The following is a 21981-nucleotide window of genomic DNA, read 5'->3' as shown; positions in this document are numbered from 1 at the left end:
GAACGTAAAATATATCCATCTTCAGTGGCTGGCTGCACACAGTCGAATCCAGTTTGGGCAGCAGGGACTTAATGTTTTCCTGGGAGGCTGCCAGAAGAAAAATGTCATTTGTTGTTGTGGGCAGATGGGCAGCTGTCACCAGCCAGGTGATGCGGTGTGGTGCTTCTATCATGCGATATTATATCACATCCTGCTGTCATTTGTATTGATTTTATCATTCATGGGAGCGTCTGAAGCTCATGTTTGTATATTGTTGGGGAGCATGAGGAATAAACAACATGGTGAGAGCAGCCCCTGCTGGGAAGAGAGAGCAATGCGTGCAGTCGGTGTAGACGAGAGTGGAGAAACTTTTGTGCTCAGGCCACCACAGGGCGGGGTACACCCTGAACTGGTTGCCAACCAATCGCAGGACACACATAGACAAACAACCATCCGCACTCACACTCATACCAAGGGACAATTTAGAGTGTCCAATCAACCTGCCGTACCTGTTCTTGGAATGTGGGAGGAAAACCGGAGTACCGGGAGAAATCCACTCAGGCATGGGGAGAACATGCAAACTCCACACCGGAAGGCCCGAGCCGGAACCGAACCCTGCTGGGATAGGCTCGAGAAGCGGAACTGGTAATGGATGGATAGTCTTCAGTGATCCATGTGTGCAATCACATTAAAATGCTGACACTGATGATGTTGATGTGACAAAAGCAGATTTGCTCATTTAGAACAGCTCGCTGGCAGGCAGAAATGGGCAGACAAAAGATTCAGTTGTCAGATGGGAGGACAAGCGCTCCACATGCCCAACAATGCGTATACAAGCCATTAAAAAGTCATTTTTAAAGAATATGTCTGCTTAAAATGTGAGATGTGTAAGCAGTTTTTGAGGCTTATACATTGAAATACTTTACGATATGATGACGCAGTTAAGGCATTACATCTCTTTTCGTCTTTTACTTGACACCACTGGCAAATCATCAAATCCGATTTGAACGGAAATAATGATTTTTCATGCTGATAGTTTTTAGCAAACGATAGCGTCCATCAAGAGGCGGTGCCATTCGCAGCGAAGGCTCAGACAATCACAACACGCCGGCAAATTGCTTCTCTTGAGGGGTCGAAACCAAGCTGGCAATCTCCTCTCTGGCCTCGGGCGCAGCAACAACAACAACAATCTCCTGCTCGTTTCCCAGGTCGTTAATGTGCATATTTAAAGAAAAACGTTCGCTAACGTCTTTCCAGGCTTCGATAAAAGAAAGAAAGAAAGAAATATATTCTCTGGTCATTAACAACGAGCACAAAATCAAACACTACGACTACACACGTCACACAGTGTGATTCTATGCTGAACCTGAATGGGCATTTAATAGATTGACATTTAATAGAGCTCCTCTGATAATTCCATTTAAATGTGCGTGTCACTTTGTCTTCACATTACGTTAATGCTGCCAAGTCACTTATTTATTTCACGGAAGCTCTTTTCCCATTAGCCAAGCATCGATTACTGACAGAAAAGCCACGTTGGGCAATGATGTCCTCCACCAAGGAGTCTTTTTGCCGTTATTATACAAGACTACTTAACAGCTTTTCCCTTTTGTTGATGCGAGAGAGATGTGTGTGTTTGCATTTTTCTTAATTCCTCTGTGAATAATACATGAATCTTAAAGGGAAAGTCAAGTCAAATAAATCTTTACAAAAAAATGTTCTCTGCTCCCCACTAGTCTAAACGTGGCATTCTGATTAGGTTTGCATTTGCGGAATATGATTTAATCAGCAAAATACACCCGTTTTTATCCATCACAGAGGCCAAAGGTTTGCCACTTGCTATTGACTGAAAATGTCATCATTGTGTCTGAGGGCTCACGTAACTGCCATGGCTCAAATGTTTTCTGGGTTTGGTCATGTGACACAAGCTGAGCCCTTAGGCACTGTGATGGAGTGTTGTACCGATATTAAATTTTTGAATTTGATACTCTATTGGCATGAAATACTTTGCTACTAAAACAATACCATGGCAAAAACATAAAACATCTGTAAAAAGCAATGAAATAATAGATGACACCTCAACAACTTAAAAATTGTTTTAGTTCGGATAATGTCAAAAAAAATACTGTAAATATAGTAACTACAACACATTTTATTACATTAGAAAAAACATCTTTAAACACAAATGAATACATAATGTTTAACATTCTTTTACACACGGGTGATAATTTCAGTGCTGTATAAAAGTATTTGGACACTAACAGATTTGTCGTTTATTAATTCAGCATATGAGCAGTATATATTTAACGTTTCCAAACCACTTATATTGGGATCCTACAGGCAGATGGACCACTGATTGGAATTAAGCAAAATAGCAAAGTGATGTCAACCCCATCATTCTTCTTATATCGATTGATAGAAAGCCCATATTGGTGAGATAATTGTGGTTTATAAAATTTAATACATCGGTGGAGTTTTTGTGCATGTGTGGGCGTGTGTGTGTGCGTGTGTGTGTGTGTGAAGATGAAATATCATATTTTGTTTGAATGTGGCTCATATTATGTGCCAACCACAAAGGTCGTGTTATCTTTATTCCGAATATGTAAATGATGGATACCACATTCACAAACCAAAAAAAAAACAGAATAAAACAAAAACAAACTAATAAAGAAAAAAAAACAATACAGAGAGAAACAGAACAGCAATTTCAAGTGTACATGTACACGTCCGAAAACGTAAATTAGAAATAATACAATATTCAATTACAGCAATCAAACTGTTACATGGCATGAGTGATACAAGTAATCCACTCACTTTGAATTTCTAACTAGAACCCTGTAAATGTGAAATGTCGAATGTGCAATTGGAAATGAATGAATTAATTCATCTTTGACACATGAATAGTGTGAATGAAGTGAAAAATGTGAAAGGAGATACAGGAATGTGAAATGGACTGACCTAAATGTTTTGAATTTCTAACCGGAACCATGTAAATTAGAAATGGTGAATGTGCCATTGGGAATGAATGAATGGATGAATGAATGAATGAATCAATGAATCAATGAATCAATGAATCAATGAATCAATGAATCAATGAATCAATGAATCAATGAATCAATGAATCAATGAATCAATCAGTCAATCAATCAATCAATCAATCAATCAGTCAGTCAATCAATCAATCAATCAATTAATCAATCAATCAATCAATCTTTGAAACAATAGAGTGAATGAGGTGGAAAATGTGAAAGGAGATAAACAGGAATGTGAATGTGGCCTCAGCATTCACACAATAATAAAATTAAAGATTAGGAATAACATATGTGTGAAGGTCTCAGCCACACACATTTCTTATTCTGTGCTTTAGGTAATGGATGGATTATTAGTAGTAGCATTATTATGTTATAGCTGCACAGTATAATATGTGTGCTTGCTATTATGTTCGCAGTGTTTGCCAAATTTTCTTATTATGGCTATTATCATCATCACCATGGTTGTTGTTGGTAGGAGTAGTAGTTGTAGTGGAGTACAACGTGTGCGCATGACTTTAATTGTGACTCTTTTGAATGAGATGAGCGCCCCCCTCTGGACAAATTTACTAAGACACCGACTGCATCCTGTGCATCCAGTTTGTCTCCGGCGTGTGAATGGCTCAGGCAGCAGCGAGATGAGGTTGCCGTAGCAACTGAGCATCGAAAAAGTGGAAGCAGCTCCGCAGCCCCTTGAGTATGACCCCATTATGTACAAATATTTTTATTTCAACCCTATCAAGCCTCCGCTCGCCTTCTTCCAGGGAAAACAAAAAAGACAGAATAACATCTGTGCACATATGCACAGTCAATGATTATGAAGATACATTTTTATTATGAGTGATGAAGATTGGATTAATCACTGCTCTGTGGGCAAATACGGTTTACTGTTTTAAAATAATAATTTATTTTCACCAGGATGTGTGCAAGCGAGCTGTACACATCTGTGAACTGCAAAAACACAATCGTAAACATACAGTGTAACTGTTTTTTAATGTTGGAATCCTTTGATTCTAAAGCATTTTTTCGAGCACAAAATTCAAATGATTTGAGGGAAAAAGTTATATTTTTTAAGAAGTCATATTATTCCAAGAAAAATCTTTTTTGTGCTTTGCACCTAAATTAATTTTAAAGATGATTTATTTTCTATACAAGTAAAAGACTTTCGGGGGAGGGCAATATATTTCGAGGAAAATGAGACAAAAGTACAAGTTGTAGTCACATGTTTTTAAAATACAAATGTAGTATTCTTATAAAAATAAATATTTTGATGGGGAGTAGGCATAATAGAGAAAATATCCTACTGATAAGTAATTTTTTTTATATTAGTTTTTTTTCTCAAAAAATGTTGACAGATTAAAGTCATGATTTTTCGTGTAAAAAAATATTTATTCAAGACAACATATTTTGTTTTTGGTGCAAGAGGAAAAAATCTGCATTTTTCATCAATAAATCATACTTTATTGAAGAAAAAGTCATAAAAATGTTGTACTTCTTTCAGAAATGAAAATTGTCATTTTTTAAGTGAAAAGGTAATACTCTTACAAAAGATTGTATGTATTTTCATAAAAACAGTCATAAACATAAGGAATTAAATATATCTACTTTATTTTTAAACCTGTACTCTATATATAGCCTACCTTTCAAATTAGTCTGTTTTTGAAAACCTGGTTCTATTTTTTTTTTAATTAAGTCATATTTTTTTCTTCTCTAAATAGAAGACGTTAGCACAACAAAATTAGCTTTTTATCACCGGCAACTTGGTGAGGGGATGCCTGGCTGTTGCCACTCATGCAACTTCGTGTCCACCACCGCTCTCAGACAATTCATGAAGTTGTCAGAGTCAAGGGAAGAGCAAAAAACTCTTAACTTGTTGACAAGTTCAGCTATCACTTCAGCCTAAGCTTCTCCGGCCCAATCAGATGCTTTTTAAACACGACAGTGCGACAGCTCTAATGAAGGCTAAAGTGACAGATGAAACTGTCAGCAAGGTAAGAGTTTTTTAATCTTCGCTAAAAAACGTTTTTGTCTGGAATAAAAAGAAAACTCAAAATCGATTTTAAAGAAGAGAATTTTTCAAACAAATACACTCATGTGAGTTTTGCCTATCTTTGGGCAGCGTTACGACCCTGATTCCATCTTGAAAACCAAGAGGAAAATGATGCTGAAGAAAATTGTCTTGACTCTAACCAATGAGTTTCAATCATTATGTAAGAGCATGGCTTCAATTTCAAAACGAAGTGAAGTGACACCCTATTTTAACTACATATCAGTGTTACATCCTTAACAAAGGCTATTTTATTACTGAATGGCGCTAATTTAACGCCAGCATTCTGTTTTTAACACTGACCCCAAAATTTTAACACCAGCTTATTTACAGTGCACATTAGATTGTGTACCTAATGTTGTGGCCACTGACTTTCCACTGTTTTTTTAAAGTGGTTCACAGCATTAACTGCGCATACAAAATAAGAGCAAGTGAAACCTTTGACTTTGCTCCTGTGGCGCTCTGTTTTAGAAGCATTACCACTGCAGTTTAATTATGTTTGCATATTCACTGCTGCACCCGCCCAGGGGCAACACTTGGCTTTAATTACATTTTTCATTCTCCGCACTCTGTAATGTTTCTCAACAGCAGTCGTCTCGATAACTCATTCGTACACACCCAGGCACACACACACACACACGCACAATGTTCTAGACCCAAAGCTTTTAGAGCAGCACACTGTTTGAAATGTTGTCTGCATATTTAGACACATGCACACAATAAATTCACAGTCCATATACAGTTGGCATAAGTCTACACCCCCCTTCAAATTACCGGATTTTGTGAAATCTTTTGTGAAATTTAAAAAAATAGCTGTAAAAAAATTGTCTGTCTTCGGGTATTAGGGAAGGTACATGAGAACTGGTTGCCAGCCAATAGCAGGGTAAACAAAGACAAACAACAATCCACGTTCACACCTGGGGAGGATTTAATGTTTTAAATCAACCTACAACCTACTGTATGTTATTGGAATGTGGGAGGAAACCCGAGTACCTGGAGAAAACCCACCTAGGTAGAGAACATAACTCCACTCAGGAAGGCCGCAGCCCGGGATCAAACCCCACACCTATGAATTGCGAGACAGACAGGCTAACCAGTCGTCCATCGTGCAGCCAAGTGAATAACCACCACAATAATATTAAATTAATAGAATAAAGTATTCCCTCAGCCATATCTTTGCTAAAAATGAAGTCCTTACATAAACGCTGCTCATGTTTTCCTTTTTAATGTTATTGTAAGTCTTGATGCCAGTACAGCGATGTGTGTGAAGTTTGGCTAATTTGCATAAAAGACCAAATGATTCAGTAGCATCCATGGCAAGGTGTCAGATGTGGACTTAATTGATGAAGAGTTTTCAACATGGCGATAAATCACTGCTTTTGCAATGTATAAAGTCTTCAGCAATGTTCAGTGTGATTTGTTCTCGGATTACCATGTCACTGTTTGGGAAATAATTGCTGGAGGGGTTGGAAAGGTCTGCAAGTAGTCGCTATAGACAATTTTCCTGCCCCACTTTTCAAGGCATTAAGTTGGCATCAGTCAATCTATTTTAGTAAACTAGCTCAAATTTGTTTTCTTATTTCTTTTATCCACAAGAAGAAAAAAAATCAACCATAAACAGCCATTTTGTATTGAGAGGTCACGTTATTAATCACGTCACTCATCATTTATGGATGTTTAAAGTGGCGCTGTCCATTACCTGCGGTGCTGAAACGGCAGAATCAACATGGACATCCAATGACACCTTTATTTTAAAATAATAAGTACATAATATGGCATTTATTGTGTTCAAAATCAGGTTTAGGTTAAAGCCAGGAGCAAACAAGTGGTCGCTGCAAGGCACTGGGAAACAAAAGTGTCCCTTTCCTCCACCGGCTCACTCTCGGCACGCGGTGTTGCGTTTCCCGAGCTATCCGCCGCCCTTATTCCCGAACGCCACCTACGGGACTTCCGTACGCTCGCGGAGCTATTAAAGGTTAAAATACGTCGTGGGCGTAGTGGCTCCTTGTAATGGCGACCGTGCCGTAGATGCGCCGAGATGTGTAAAAATGAAGCGGAGAAGAAGTTATTTATATTAAAGTGAAAACGCCAAGGTTCCTCTCGAGGAGGACTTTGCATCGACAAGGGTCGACTTCGAACGTGGTCAACCTCGCCGTGCTTTTCGAACGCCTCTGCAGCCCCTCCGCGATGATGAAGCTCAAGTCAAACCAGACGCGGACGTACGACGGGGACGGCTACAAGAAGCGCGCCGCCTGCCTGTGCTTCAGGAGCGAATCGGAAGAGGAGGTGAGTCCGGGATGTGGCTAGTTTGTTGGGCCGCGCTAACCTTAGCATTAGCAGCATTCGCCTCAGCACTAACTGTAAATGAATATTTTCATCAATGGAGCTGTGGTTGTTTGTACAAGTGGTGCTCTCCGCTTACTTGTGCGTTAGGTAGTCTCGCTGTTGTTATGTTATAGTAATGAAAAATGATATTTTCCCTTTGTGTTATGTAAGCCTCTTCTATATCATTTTTTTCACACCCGAGTAATTAGCCACCGTTAGCTAGCTGGTGCTAATGTGCTTCCGCCGGCCGGCTCTCGTCCAGCAACCGAAGCCGGCAGCCCAGGTTGTTCTGAGTTGTAGTCGCTGTCATTCTAGCGGTCGTCGAAATTTAATTAACATTTTGAATCGTCTAATAAAACGGAGCTCCCCGTCTATTAAACCGAGGTAACTGCAAGTGGTGCTAACGTGACTGGTACCCAAGTGTTACTTGTGCTAACCTTAGCAGATAGGCAACACAGGAGGTAATGATGCACGCTTAGGCTGACATAATGGTGCATTTGTCATTGGGCGCCAAGCAAAAATGTTGATCATCGTTCATGTGACATGTCCTCACGCCCTTATTTGTTTTCATGGTGTTTGGTTACCTATTTGCTGCCGTATGTACCACTGCGTACGAAAGGCGTGAATGAGCTGAGATCAGAGGCGAGTCTGGAAGCTGATGTCCAGTCGACAACTAAGGTGGCAGAAGTACTTAAACTTTGTACTTGGTTAGAACTGCAGATACTTTTCTTGCAGTGGCGGAAAGACTCCACTTGAAGTCCTGATTCAACTTCATTACTCAAGTAAAACAAGTATAGACTCTAAACGAGTTGCTCCATGACCATGCAGAGCTGGCAAATTTAATCCAGAGTTTTCAGTCCTTGGACGAGCTTCAATCAAGTCACCATAAGCTATCCATACACAAGTGATTTGAAACATTGATTAGTTGCTGCACTTCATGTCTCATATGTTCAACTCCCCCTAAAATGCCTGCACATCAATCCTGGCATAGCGTGCACAAGACCATCAAGCCCGCCATTGTCTGTTTCCGATGCTTTTCCAGGTGCTGCTGGTGAGTAGCAGTCGACATCCCGATAAGTGGATCGTTCCTGGAGGGGGCATGGAACCCGAGGAGGAGCCCAACGTCGCTGCCACTCGGGAAGTGTGCGAGGAGGTAGGTTTTCACTTCGGAGGTTGTCATTTTTTTTTTGTCTGTACTGTCGACTGGAAAAGGTGCACGCGCGTGAATCTTACCCCATTCAAACTTTGATTTGGTCAACATTCAAAACTTGGTTTTTACTATTATCTGACATTATGTTACAGAATTAGTAGTGTTAAAAGTATCTTGAGGTAAAACAAATTGTCTGAGTAACCAATAATGAGCAACCACTTTTTTGATGTGAAAAAACTTTGTTTCAAAAAATAAATTTTAAACAAAACATTTTTTTTCAACCTCCCAAATTTTGTCTTGTTTCACGAGAAGAAAGTCATTTTTTTCAGGCAAAGATGGATTATTTTATGGATGGAAGTCTGTTCACAAAAAGGCAATGTTTTCAAGAAAATTATTGTTTTCTTTGTTCGGGGGGAATCAGCACACATTTATTTCCTCTACACTGAAGAGTGGAAAGGGAAACGATATACAGGTGAACGTCACTCCAGTCAACCTTTGATTTCTTTCAAAAACCAATTTTCTTGTTGAGATGAATCGGAATTGGATTAATGCATTTCAGACTCCACGCTGTCTGTATCCTCATTTTTTAGCAGTATAATTTGTGTTGACTTAGTATTCATATTATTAAAAGAAAATAACACTCAAGAAGAAGTTGTGTATATTTTTAGAGAAACAAATTGTTTTATTCTACTCTAGTAGTTGTTTTATCAGGTAATTTGGAAAAAATCCAAACCGTCAAAGTCAAGATTTTTTTTTTTTTTAACAGAAGTCATACTTTTTGAAGGGATGGTAGTATCTGCACGGCATTTTTGGTGGTAGGAAAAAGGAAGGAAAAGGGCACAGTGAATGAAACTTTCCGCCAGTTAATCCTCGATTTACTTGACTTTGCAAATATAGTTTTCTATTGAGATCAACCATATTTGGACTGATTATTCCAAACTCCGCACTTGTCGTTATCATAAAAGCTTTACTGTGTTAAAATGTGGCAGATGACCACTCTGCAGCAAGCATGAGAGGCTCACATGGCAACCTACATCGCCACAATGTGATTCCAAGAAGTATTTATTCACCAAAAGCTGTTCAATACTTTTCTTCATCTGAGCGGTCCGATCGTGCCCACAGGAATTAGGAACCTTCCCAAATAACCCCTGCAAGAACCAGTACTTGGACACTGATTTACTTCACGTAAGCAGAAAAGGTCGACTTTGGAGGTTGATCTGTCAATGGCTTCTACACGGGGCCAAATACCTTTGAGATAAACCCTGTTTTAACTGCTGTGTTTACTTGCTCAGGCAGAGCCTAGCAACATGTCGCCAATGCCATCGTGGTCATCGTGTTACACAGCGGTGTTTGGGTGTCAAATAAGGTCAGCGGGATTCAGCTCAAGCCCCCTACAAATGTTAGAAAGTGGTCAGCTTTCATTCTTTGAGACGGCTCTATTTTTAGAGTGACTCTTTTGTGATGTTCTAAAAGTAACCAAGTAACCTTAAACTTGACACAATCAGTTGCTGGGAAGCTTGCTTTGGTTTCAAAACTATTGCAATGAGAGAACCCTGGCAATATTTACTATTTAAATCCGAAATTAACTGATATGAACTTGTTAGCAGAAATTAAATCCGTTTTTTTTGAATGAATTAAAATCAAATAATTAAAATATCAAATTTAAGAAGGTACCACGTATTGTCGCAGGGGTCATTTTTCCACATAGACTGAAGTTACTTCAGTAACACACATTACTCCGTGTAGGAGTTGGCACGATGTCAGCGGTCCAGAATGAGAAAAAGATCATGTGTAATGTTTACCACAATAGCATTTCTAGATGGCCACCACAATGAATCAGTGTTCGCTAATTCAATATCGCCTACCTTCGTTAGTCAGAGCGTAGAGTCATGCCCCCACAGGTGGTCAAGGACAGACACAGCCGCTTGAACACTTTCAATTACTTTATTGGACAAACAGCAAGAAAACAAACCCGCGATAAGCACATTCAATTTTACATGAGCTGCCAATGACCACAATTTACGCCAAGTTAATCAACACGCAGACTGGCTATCGGGTTCACCAGTTAATAGCCGGCCAACTCTCCCGTCATTCATCAACACCCACGTTATACACCAGGCCGGGCCTGCATTTGAAAGCCGCACACAGTCAGTCACAGATACTACAGAAGAATGTTAGGATGGAAACCCCAAGTGGTCGAATATAATACCTGGGCCTTACGTGCACGCTGTTGTATTTCTAATGCAAAATACATTTTTATCCGGATACTCAATCGATAGGATTTAAGATAAAACACTCATTTCTACCAATATTCAGTAGCTTTAGTTCTAGAAGTTTCATAAGATGTTAACGTAAAAATGAAATCACAGACACATTTGACAGCAAGCGGCAAATGTTAAATTTGCTCGATATCCAGATTTTAGTCGTAAATCTTTGCTATGCAACTTTCGAACGCACTGGAGTCTCACGACACTCTGTGCCCTGATTGTGATTTTCTTCACTTTTTGTCGAGGTTGTGTTGTGGGCGGGGGACTCAAAGAACAAGCGAAGCATACATATTCAATGCAGACTGAATCACGGCAGTTTGGGGGTGTTCGACTTTGAAGGGTTCGCCATATTGGCTCTTTTTGTCCATCACCGTGGTGCGAGAAGGGCAGCAATTAGTAAACAGTTGGGAGTCTCCCCTTGAAATCGATATTGGGCCTTTGGGACCCCTTTCATCTGTCACTTAATGGAGTATTTCTGGAGGGTACATGCTGTTCACACCGTTGGCATTTTGATCGGAGCGAAGACACTGAATCCTCTCGGCCGGCTGTCCGCCGTTTGGCACCATAAAAAAAAGTCCATTCTCTGTGCGAGGTCCAGCACAATGACGGATGCTGATATCATCTCTCATCCTGGCTCCTCCTTGTGTGTGGGTCTGTGGTGGCTTTGTTTAGTTGCAGGATGCTGCCAGCGTGCCAGCACAATACCCCCGCCATCTAAAAGCTTGTGGTTGTCAGCTTTTATACAAATACCGTACCTGTCTCGACTATCATTTTCAAATGACTTTTTCTGATCGACTGGCTCGAGATCGGTCGATATTTTGCATTTTATGCAAAATTGTTGATCGACTATGATGTCATTTGTGCGATCTTTCAGTGAGATTATTGATTGGCTACACGAAATAAGACGGAGCAAAAACAACCTCTTTTACTCCGGGGTCGTTCTGTGCTGAGCCCGAAAGCAAATCTATTTTTATTCTTTTCGCATGTCACACGAGGAGAACGCCTTTACGCTGAGAAGCGAAAATACTGCATCCGCGCCATCGACCATTCAATCACTTATTTATTTAATATACATATTTCTTTTGTTCAAAATAGTTACGTCAACATTTGGCCAATCACATTCCGCCAATCTCATAATCGACCAGCAGGCAAGCGTTTGTTTTTTTTTTTGTTTTTGTTTTTTTGAAGATTGACAGTATACTTTTGGGGTAAAATACCATCAAATTAGCATTGAGTTTTTGGACAAATAAAGAGCCGTACTTGCTGACCCCATCAAAGTAGACACTGGACGCCGTGACGTAATTTAAAATGTCGCCTCGTGGTCGGGTGGTCTTATGAAACGAAGCTAAGCAATCGTTATCCTTGTGACCAGGTTGGGTGCCTAACTTCATTCCTCCCATAGGCTGTTTTTTTTTTTCTCGCCCCTCTTAACACATGATCTTTCTTGACGCCCTCAGGGTGCAACACTCTCACCAGTTATTTATAGACTGTTACTGGAAGACAAAGTAGCAGCAAAAAGACGGACCTGCTGTTCACCTCCCGTCAGAGCCGCTGTCTACTCAGCTGATAGGTTTGAGCTTAAAGGAAGAAGAGGTCATCGCTTCTCTCGCTGAGGCTGGCTTAGTTTTACCGGTTTGTTTGTGTTGTTTTTGAGTCGGACTTAACACTTGGACTGTAAATGAGTCAGCATGAATACATTTGTTCCTTTTCACTGAAGGTTCCACTGTCTTTTTAATGGACAGAAAAAAAAAGCTTTCATTTGTTGCACTCCTCAAATGGTTGCTTACTTCGACAATTATTATTTGCACGTACAAAGACACCGCCAGGGAGATTGTGGGAACTGTTTCTGGTAACGTGTGAATTATTAAATACTAAGAGCTGTCTGACCGTACACGTGGGATCCACCGTGTAGCCTGTTTCAGATTATTGGAGTCTTAATGTCGGTCTGCTGCAGCAGCATCATCATTAGTTTTGCTCTAATCATACCTGGGAGGTCTTCACTTGTTTTTATGTTTTCATTCGGCAGGCGGGCGTGAAGGGGACGTTGGGTCGCTTAGTCGGCGTGTTCGAGGTGAGCCGCTGTGTATTCGCCTTTGATGTTTGGTTCATTAACTGTGGTGTTGTGTAACCTCATGGTTTCCTCTGACCTCCTCTCTGACACAGAACCAGGAGAGGAAACACCGAACTTTTGTCTACGTTCTGATCGTGACGGAGGTTCTGGAGGACTGGGAGGACTCGCTCAACATTGGTAAACGGCACTGTTGTTCACAAGCGGTCATGTGGCATTCGACGAACCCTTGTTTCCCCCCCCCCAGTCCTTTTTCGCCATTTGAAGCGGGCAACACACATGCCCATTTTTAACATGACTGATTGACACTTCTAAAATTAACACATTTGCTCAAATTAACTGATAAAATTAACAATTTCTCCCCAAAATAATTTACCAAGATAGAAAACAGATAAACTCCAATATGCATCTATGAATCTCTGCAAATGTTTCCATTTGAATATAATCACTTCTACAACATTCCTGGGAAAATCACAACGTCCATTTAAAGAGGGGAAAAAAATCTTTGGAAATCAGCTGTATTTGCTCTCAAAATATTTTCCACATGCAATTTGTGATCGAAAATATTGAACAGTTTTAATATTTATGATTTTAGACCTTGACTGTTTCCTGAGCGTAATAAAGAGAAAGATCACTCTTAGCGTACCACAGGATAATCATTCAAGATGATTTTGAAAGAAACTTCCAATAATTGCTTCGTTGCAGACTTTGTTCCTAAGGGAGGGAGAATTGGCCACATTTTGCCCGATTATTGTTGTGCGTAGCCTGCTTTACACTGCCCGGTTCGTCCCTCGCCTTTTTCTTGACGTGCATCTCCACCGCTGTGTCTTTGTCGCCAACAGGGAGGAAAAGGGAATGGTTTAAAATAGACGATGCCATACAGTTGTTGCGGTGTCACAAGCCCGTGCAGGCCACCTACTTTGAGGCTCTCCAGGAGAGCTGCCTGACCAGCAACGGGACCCCCTTGGCGGCCACGATAGGCGGGGAACTCTCCTCCACCTATAGCATCAACCAGAGCTCCGTCTCGGATATCAGATAACTAACAACCCAAACTGAACACCACCCCAAACGCCAACCGCAGCGCCCCCTACACCCTCCTTGTCAGGAGCTTTTGGCCACCACTTGCGCTCTTACTCTTCTTCTTCTATTCTGTCTGCTTTGCCTTGCCAACTCCTCGGCGCAGACTGGAGGACGAGCGTTGGCGCAAACACGTTGTACATTTTTGATCTCTTTTCTTTTTATTTGTTTTCTTTTTACTGAACCTTGTTGCATGAAAACGAAAAAAAAAAAATCTCCCCTCGCGATGCACCCTTAGCGTGTTAACTGAATGAAAAAGAACTACCTTTTACTGTCGTCATGTAAAAGTGTGTATCTCTCTCGTGCTAATAACAGGAAATCTTTCGGTGGGCCTTTGTTAACCACGTCCCGTCTTTTTTCTGTGCCCCCCGCCTTCCCTTGTTTCTTTGGATTTCCGCCTTTTATTGTGCTCGTCAGGCCCTACTTGATCCTCAGTAGGACTGGTCTCACTCTTGCATGGTGCACGTTCACTCCAAAAAGAGAGTGGAAAGAATGTCAACATGGCTTCACCTTGAGCATCCTTTTTTCTTTTTTTTTTTTTTTTTTTTTTTTTTAAACATGCACTCTCTTGTGATCGACTGAAATGTCTTTTGCCGCACGCCGAGGCTCAAAGTACAAACATTTCAAAAACCATGCAACACATATCCTGTTTTCCCTCTTCACGTTCAGTTTGCTTCAATTGTTTACATTACACGTGACTTTAGTGGGCATGTTTCCTTTTTCTGTTTTTTTGATAAAGTTTCCTCCTGTATTGACACAGATGCCAACCCAGGAGGCAGAAATCAGTACTGCTCCCGATGTTTTTTTTTTTCTAATCTAACATTGTGCCCTGTTTGACCTTGCTTGGGTCTGTGTGTGTTCTTTTACACTGCACGCACGATGCACACATGTCGCGGCAAATGATCTATTTGGTGTCCGTGACATCTGGAGTGCTACAGATTTCTGCTTTCTGGGGGCATTGTGTAAAAATGGGGCGCGTTTATGGATTTAATCTGCTCCCCACCCAGTTTGACATTGAAAGTAAGAGAATCTGCAATGCTGTGTTTGGCAGGATGCAGCGCAAACAAGCCTTGTACAGTGTGAGACTGTTTTTAACATGTAAAGTGATTTTTGGATACTAGTTTGTTTCCATTTCTTTCTCTCTAAACGTCTGGCGAGAGTCTCTTTAGCCGCGTCACGAAAGCCGCCGGCTCCATACTGTGAAACTGGAGGCGCTGTTGTAGATAAGCACGGAAGAAGTTTTTATTGTAAATTGTTTATTTCTGTATAGATCAACGGTGAGCATACAAAGATGTCATTTCAACCGAGAATAGGGATCGAAAAGTGCCAGTCAGCCGTCAATGTGACGTTGTTGAACGAGCGATGAGGCTGAGATTGAGGATAGAATACCCGCCAAATCCTGCATTCTGACCAGTGAAGAGGCTGAGTGGTGGAAAATTCATAGTTATTGCAACCCTTAAGTTCATTGTGGTTTCCCATGAGAGGGTTTCTGTCACACATCCTGCACCCTGGGTTTTTGTGGGGGGGTTTTTCTTTAAAATCCACTGAATCGTTAGGTTTTGATTGATGCTTGACAAGCTCTCGGCCAACTATTTGCAATTTAATCATTCATTCAGGCTTCAGTTGGCTGATACCCTATTCCGCGGCTTTTTCCCGTGTGGAAGTTGCCAACACAGGATGTTGGAGTCGATCCGCGCATTTTTCAACCTCTGAGGTAGTATCAAGTGCATGACGATGCAGCTGTAATAAAAGGGGATGAAAGTTGTTGTGTGAAAGTTTGTGTCCCAGAATGAGGCATCAAAGTCAACTTGGTGATTTCAGTTTTGTGGTTCAAGTGAGACGGAAGAAAGACGCTGTTCGCTGTCGGATGGGTTGCTGAAGTCAACTCGCAAATGTTCTGGTTTATGATGTAGAATTGTAGCTGTGAAAAAGGTGGTAGCAGAATGAACTGTGACTGTTGTGTGTGAAAGGTGCCAATGTGGAATGTGGTGGCGCAAGTCCACTGTGTTTCCTGGCTCCAGAGATACAATTTAAGCTGAGTTCAAATCGAATGTGAAATATGTAATAAAATGCTATCCTGGTTCACAGTTCAACAACTGATGAGCCAACTTCCTCACTCAGCATTCTCCACACCTACTCCTTTTTGTTTCAGCCCCGGTATTGGAAGCTGTGTTTTTGTAACTTCTACTTTACTGTGTATATTTTAATGTCGTGAGAAACGCTAAACTCGCGTTTGGTCTGACCCCAGCTTTAGAGCCAAGGATAGTAAAAATGTGCATCACTGTTCTTTGTGGACAACACATGAGGGAAATTGGATAAAAGTGACAACTCACCAAGTTTTCTCTTAAAATCAGAGGCATTATGTCAGGTGCGGAAGTAAAAAGATGTCACTGTTCTTTGTAATAAGACAATGCACCAATTTTCCGGCTTGTGAAGTAGAGTCGGAGGCAGAACGGTGGCTGTATGAAAGGGAATAGCAGAAAACTGGGACCAGGGTGTAAAATATGTTTTAAAGGCTGTTGATGGAAGCCCGTCATTTGAAACCACACAATAACCTGAAACCCAACTCGCGTAGCTGGCTTCCGGCAGGCCTGTGTGACTGAATTTAATAGACTTCCTCCACTGGCAGACGAGGTTAGAGGACTCTATTTATTGCCGCTTAATCAGAAAAGGCGCGGTGGCCAAAGTCTTAAGTTTACGACGCCTCTCTCAAGCCAGTCCTAAGGTTTCGGCGCTTCATATGAATGTGCAATTAAGTCGCTGAGGGCAATTATCTCGGGTACACCCCGACGGAAGGTTAGTTGTGGATTTTGCGGTTGGATGCTGACTGTTGTCGCAAGGCTACTTGATCCTTCATATCCACTGATCCATGTTGTTCTTAAATCAGTCGTGTTGTTGACATGCTAATATTTTGTACATTGCTAACATAACATTTGATCAACAAGGATTTGTCTGCTTTTTAATGAAAGTTACTCCTTTAGTCAAAATTAACAGTTTGTTTTTAAGTGGCACCAAATGGTCTTTCTATCCACGTATGACTTCCATCTGAAATGAATTATTACTTTATTTAAGGTGTCAGATTACCAAAGGTGATAGTGCAGTTGCGTAGTAAATGGCGCCATCTACTGGCCAAATGTGTTCAACATCACAGTAGAGGATTGTAAGATGATTTGGAATTTGGTTCCCCATTCCGCAAATCCTCACAAAATAAGCCAACATCGGCACTTCTTTTCAGACGACAACCATCAGCCTAGAAGTTACATCCTCCCACTTTTGTTCAACGTGTCACTGGAGTTTTTTTTTTTTCTTCCTCTCGTTTGGGACTGTAGATTGAAACCAGTGCAAGAAGACTGAAGATTGTAATATAAATGTGCCAACAATAAAAACAGTATTTCACATTCAGCCTCATGTCTGTCTGTCCAATGTCAACTTTCCTCAACTTCTTGATTTAAGGCTTTAGATCGGTGGTGGCCCGGCCCCTGGGAGCATATTTTTATTTAATCTTTTTAACTTAGAGAACACATTACAGTAGACCCCTGCATACCTGCGGGTTTCAATGTTTTTGTTCCCCCATATACAGATATCAGGATCACTTTAACTGCAGTTGCACTAAAGCTTGTTGCTCATCTTGTCCACAAGAGGTCGCACTGACACTCCATTTAATTACTGTGAAAATTCTACTATTATTCAAGAAGCGGGTTTGGTGGAACCGTTTTGTTTATGCACTGCCACAACTTATTACATACATTTACGAGGGGAGGTTGTGAAGGTTTCCGGATTAATGTGTTGATGTAATTTCAAATTATTTCTAGATCTTGAGTCCTCTTGTTGGTAAACGGCAAAACTGAATCATTTTGTTGAAGTTGCTCTTTTAAAAAATTCAGATTGCACTCTTGATTCGCAAAAAGGGAACTTATATGAATATCCTCAGGATGTACCAATTTTTCATCTGGCCCACTTGAGATGAAAATGGAATCAATCTGCCCCCAAAACCGGGCAGCACGATGGCCTCACAGTGAGAGACAGCATCGGTCGTGGATTCATGTGTGGAGTTTGCATGTTCTCCCCGTGTCTGCGTGGGTTTCCTCCCACATTCCAAAAACATGCATGGCAGGTTGATTGGACACTCTAAATTGCCCCTAGGTATGAGTGTGAGTGTGGATGGTTGGTAGTGCCCTGCGATTGCTACCAATTCAGGGTGTCCCCCGCCTACTGCCCGAAGATAGCTGGGATATGCTCCAGCACCACCGGCGACCCTAGTGAGGAGAAGCGGTGTAGATAATGGATGGCCCCAAAACCGAAATGACTTTGGCACCCCTGCTTCGGATACAGAATTTATTTTAAGATTGTGATTTCAAACAACACTGAAGGCTCGACTTGTGTGAAATTTTCTTTTATTGTACTGAAAGTAAAAATTTACTGAGGCTGCTGTCCTCTGCCACGCCCAAAGCCGCCCCTCTGAAAAGCAGACAAGTAAAAGATGCTCATTAAAACAGTTTACTTTTATCAACAGGTCTTAGCAGTATTCTTATAGAAACATGCATCTGTACTTACAAAGTGGAACTCTGTTGCAGCGCCGGCACCAGCCTCTGCTTTCTTGTCAGAGCCGGCTGAAAGATTATAAATTAATTAATAAGCATGGAAATCCTTGAGCCATGTGAATTGCAACTTCAAAACCATGAATGCATCTGTGCGAGCTGTACAATACATACGCGGTGCAGCAGATCGCCTGTACGCATCTCTGTCAGACTCTCCACGGTTAAGGCGGGCAGGCCTGTCCCCTTCTGCTCCTGCAACAGATTTACAATGTTAAGCTTCGCAAAAAAAAAAAAAGTGATCCGTCACAAATGGCCGATCTTGATCTCCACGTGAGGCTAACGTCCAAGCGCAAAGGTTCATGTTCTCTCCACAAACGGGTGAGTATTTTAAACTAAAATGTGATTTCATAACCATGACTGCATTTTAACAACTGAGTGCCATGTTAAGTGGTGCATAAAATTCACAATGAAAACATGTTTACATATGCTCTTTCTTTCGCATGATTAGTTTTTTGGACCGTTATTATTTGCATGAGTATTTTTTGGTAGATCTTAAGAAGGCCTTGTCATATTGTATTGCACCGCAGACGGATCGGCTATTTTTTCTTCTGTTTGTGCTTATTTAGTGACTCTTTAATAGACCACCTAAGTTCCCTTTGATAAAGATGAGAATCACCAATGAATTTAAGAATGGTGCCCCCTTCCAAACAATTACCTCTCCTCTCATTTGCCATTAAGTGTTAAATAACTCAAGTTAATTTTTTACTACATTTTTTAATCATAGAGGCAATTTAAGTTTTCTAGATTTTTTTTTATGTTGATTTCCTAATTTGCTGAAATTGATTTTCTAGCGCACAAACGAATACATTTAAGAGTTCATTTTACAGATTCTTTTGTTTTTAACTCTTTCAATGGTCTCGTCCCACCTTACATCTCGGAGCTCCTCCACCGCTACAAAACTGCCCGGAGCCTCAGAGGATTGATCTTTTTTGTTGCCACCTATGCCTTATGACTTAGAGTCTGAGACTCCACATCATTTTCGTGATTTAAGGTGTATACAGTTATTGTTTTAACCAGCCTTGTTTCTATGTCTAATCGTTACATAAAGTACAGCACTTTGCATTAGCTGCGGTTGTTCTTTATAAACATGAGTTATGACAAAACAATACTCATCCATCCACCCGCTATCTAAGCGGGTGTGCTGGAGCCTATTCCAGCTGTCTTCGGGCAGTAGGTGGGGTACACCCTGAACAGGTTGCCAGCCAATCGCAGGGCACACAAAGACAAACAACCATCCACACTCACAACAAGGGACAATTTGGAGTGTTCAATCAACCTACAATGTATGTTCTTGGAATGCGGGAGGAAACCGGAGAAAGTCCACACAAACAGAGGGAGAAGATGCAAACTCCACTCAGGAAGGCCGCATCCAGAATCGGAACCTGCACCGCCAAACTGTGAAGCGGACATGCTAACCAGTCGTCCACCGTGCCGCATAATACAATATCAATATGTAAAATGGTAATCTTTGTGAATAGTTAGGTTTAGCAACAGGTATGTTTAACAGAAACGTTATATGTATAAATTCTAACACACCATATAACCGTATTGTGCCAGTTTTAGTAGGTCAAACTTAAAATTCCAAATAAAATGAAAATCTTTCAAAACCAAAAGATTGCGGCTGTGGCGGTCTTAAGGTTCCACTCAGCTAAGTTACTTAATAATATGTGCCATTTGATACAATAATTTGCAGTGAACCACTGCCTATTTGAGGTTTACCTTTTTTGAGTGGAGCTTATCCTATAGTCGCTGAAAATGTCACTGAAGTGCCTGTTTTCTGTGCTCAACACCATACGCTAAACGTTAAGTAGTGATTGTGTCAAGAAAATATGTTGCCATGGTACATTTCAACTGAGAATAACATCTTGGTGCATCATGGAAGAGTGAAGTTTAGTCTATGTTGCTGGGGAGCCTTTGCTGCATATGTTCAAACTCAGATTTTTAATTAAACCATTTATTGCAAGGCCAAAGGTAATTAATCTTAGTTTTAAATGAACTGTTAGGAGATAAAAAGTTTATAGTATATGTGCAGTTTGAGCTAATGCTATATACAAAGAAACTAGTTTGTTTTCTTTTAAGTGGGGGTCAAATTCTTCATCAGTCACCTCCAATGCTTTGCACTTCTCGCAGCTTTACCACAGCCCAGGCTATGCAAGCAAGCACATTGATATTTAAGGATTAAATTAAATAAATCTGTCTCACCCTTGGGTCTGGGCCTGGCAGTCTCTGGGCGGGTTTGGCGACGCAGTGTGGCGGGCACGATCTCGGAGGGCAGGTGAAGGAAGTCCCGCAGGTACTGGATGCCCTCATTGGTGAGGTACCAGTAGAAGTGGCGCCAAGCAAATTGCTCCTTGACGTAGCCGCACGACTTCAGGGACTACAAGTGCATAAATCATTTATCTTAAGTCCAATGCTTTAAGGACGAAGGGGGAGCTAAAAAGCTACATGCAAATAGTCGCGTCACACACTCACCTGCATCGCTTTCATCACATGAAGGTTGGGCACGTTCTTGTCGGCCAGCTCGGGATGCTTGGGCAAGTGGACGTCCTTTTTGGCCACCATGACTCCCTCCTTAAAGAGGAGCTCGTAGATAGCAATGCGATTCTTCTTGGGCATCAGCATCTGCTCACATCGAAGAGAAAAAGCGCCGTTAGCATGCTAACTCGCTAGCCAATCCGGTTATGTGGCATGTATAGCGTGTGTGTGCTTCGCGAAAGCCAAAACAATTAGCCGCAACGTATCAACAGAGACTGTCATTTATTTTTCCACATTCTGCTCACGGTGGGCACATTGACAAAACGACAGGTTGTTTGCTTCAGCTAAGAAAATGGCAGCCATCGGTGAGCATCGCTGACGTGATCTCAGCCCCATTTTCTCGTGTTAATATCAGCTTGTTGATAATAATCACGTTCAAAATACACCAATTTCTTCCACCCAAAGGAGTAGAACACTTGGATGTTCGTCGTGGATTTTTATTGACACTCGCGATGTTCCAGATAGTTTTAGATTAGGATACCGGTACCCACTTTACCTTTCCACTTGATAGTAGACCGGAGCCGGAAGGACCGGGCGTCGTTGGTGGGGAAGTTTTATTCTTTCGCTCTGAGCCTCTCTCTATATGTCGCCCCCTTTGCGGTGGAGGAAAACTGCAGCAGAACTTGCCGGCACGGATGTTTGATTTGGATTCTATGCTACGATCAATACTGTATATCATGAAGCTAAACTCATCAGATTGTCTTGAATTTCGTGTGGTTAATATTTGTGATTTAAAGTTTTTATTAATTCTAATAAATTACATTATCGTTAGCCAACATTGTACATGATAACCGACTTGTTTTGTTAATTACTATATATTTATAAACGTTTAAATCCTAAATGTAAAAGCTTACATGTATTTCAGAATGGCCCAATCATAAATAGCAATACATGTAAAAATGAGAT

The 21981-nt window shown here is 41.0% G+C and overlaps 2 protein-coding genes across 2 annotated transcripts; one reads left to right on the top strand and one right to left on the bottom strand.

Moving 5' to 3' along the window:
• Positions 1 to 7049: 7049 nt before the first annotated feature.
• nudt3b (nudix (nucleoside diphosphate linked moiety X)-type motif 3b) lies at positions 7050 to 14345 on the top strand. The gene is made up of 5 exons (XM_088308933.1): positions 7050 to 7341; positions 8423 to 8533; positions 12824 to 12868; positions 12961 to 13045; positions 13708 to 14345. Exons 1-5 carry the CDS (start codon positions 7243 to 7245, stop codon positions 13902 to 13904), a joined length of 537 nt encoding a protein of 178 aa, XP_088165059.1. The 5' UTR covers positions 7050 to 7242; the 3' UTR covers positions 13905 to 14345.
• A 3974-nt stretch (positions 14346 to 18319) lies between these two features.
• Positions 18320 to 21698, bottom strand: rps10 (ribosomal protein S10). Its single transcript, XM_088310055.1, has 6 exons — positions 21572 to 21698; positions 21013 to 21162; positions 20743 to 20917; positions 18655 to 18732; positions 18497 to 18552; positions 18320 to 18400 (listed from the first exon to the last, which is right to left on the bottom strand). Exons 2-6 carry the CDS (start codon positions 21160 to 21162, stop codon positions 18359 to 18361), a joined length of 501 nt encoding a protein of 166 aa, XP_088166181.1. The 5' UTR covers positions 21572 to 21698; the 3' UTR covers positions 18320 to 18358.
• Positions 21699 to 21981: the final 283 nt, after the last annotated feature.

This window comes from Idiotropiscis lumnitzeri, chromosome 11 (assembly GCF_059441095.1).
Source record: "Idiotropiscis lumnitzeri isolate Australia: NSW breed Sydney's pygmy pipehorse chromosome 11, RoL_Ilum_1.0, whole genome shotgun sequence".
Lineage (NCBI taxonomy): Eukaryota > Metazoa > Chordata > Actinopteri > Syngnathiformes > Syngnathidae > Idiotropiscis > Idiotropiscis lumnitzeri.
The sequence above is the reverse complement of the archived record's forward strand: the minus strand, read 5'-3'. Positions and strand labels throughout refer to the sequence as shown.

What these genes read in the sequence shown, in the direction of transcription:
- nudt3b (XM_088308933.1), top strand. Translation starts at nt 7,243, where the DNA reads ATGATGAAGCTCAAGTCAAACCAGACGCGGACGTACGACGGGGACGGC. An exon ending in CTCGGGAAGTGTGCGAGGAG is followed by an intron (nt 8,534 to 12,823) that starts GTAGGTTTTCAC and finishes TTCATTCGGCAG; the next exon opens with GCGGGCGTGAAGGGGACGTT. An exon ending in GCTTAGTCGGCGTGTTCGAG is followed by an intron (nt 12,869 to 12,960) that starts GTGAGCCGCTGT and finishes TCTCTGACACAG; the next exon opens with AACCAGGAGAGGAAACACCG.
- rps10 (XM_088310055.1), bottom strand. Translation starts at nt 21,162, where the DNA reads ATGCTGATGCCCAAGAAGAATCGCATTGCTATCTACGAGCTCCTCTTT. An exon ending in CAGGCGATCTGCTGCACCGC is followed by an intron (nt 18,553 to 18,654) that starts GTATGTATTGTA and finishes ATAATCTTTCAG; the next exon opens with CCGGCTCTGACAAGAAAGCA. An exon ending in CTGCAACAGAGTTCCACTTT is followed by an intron (nt 18,401 to 18,496) that starts GTAAGTACAGAT and finishes TCTGCTTTTCAG; the next exon opens with AGGGGCGGCTTTGGGCGTGG.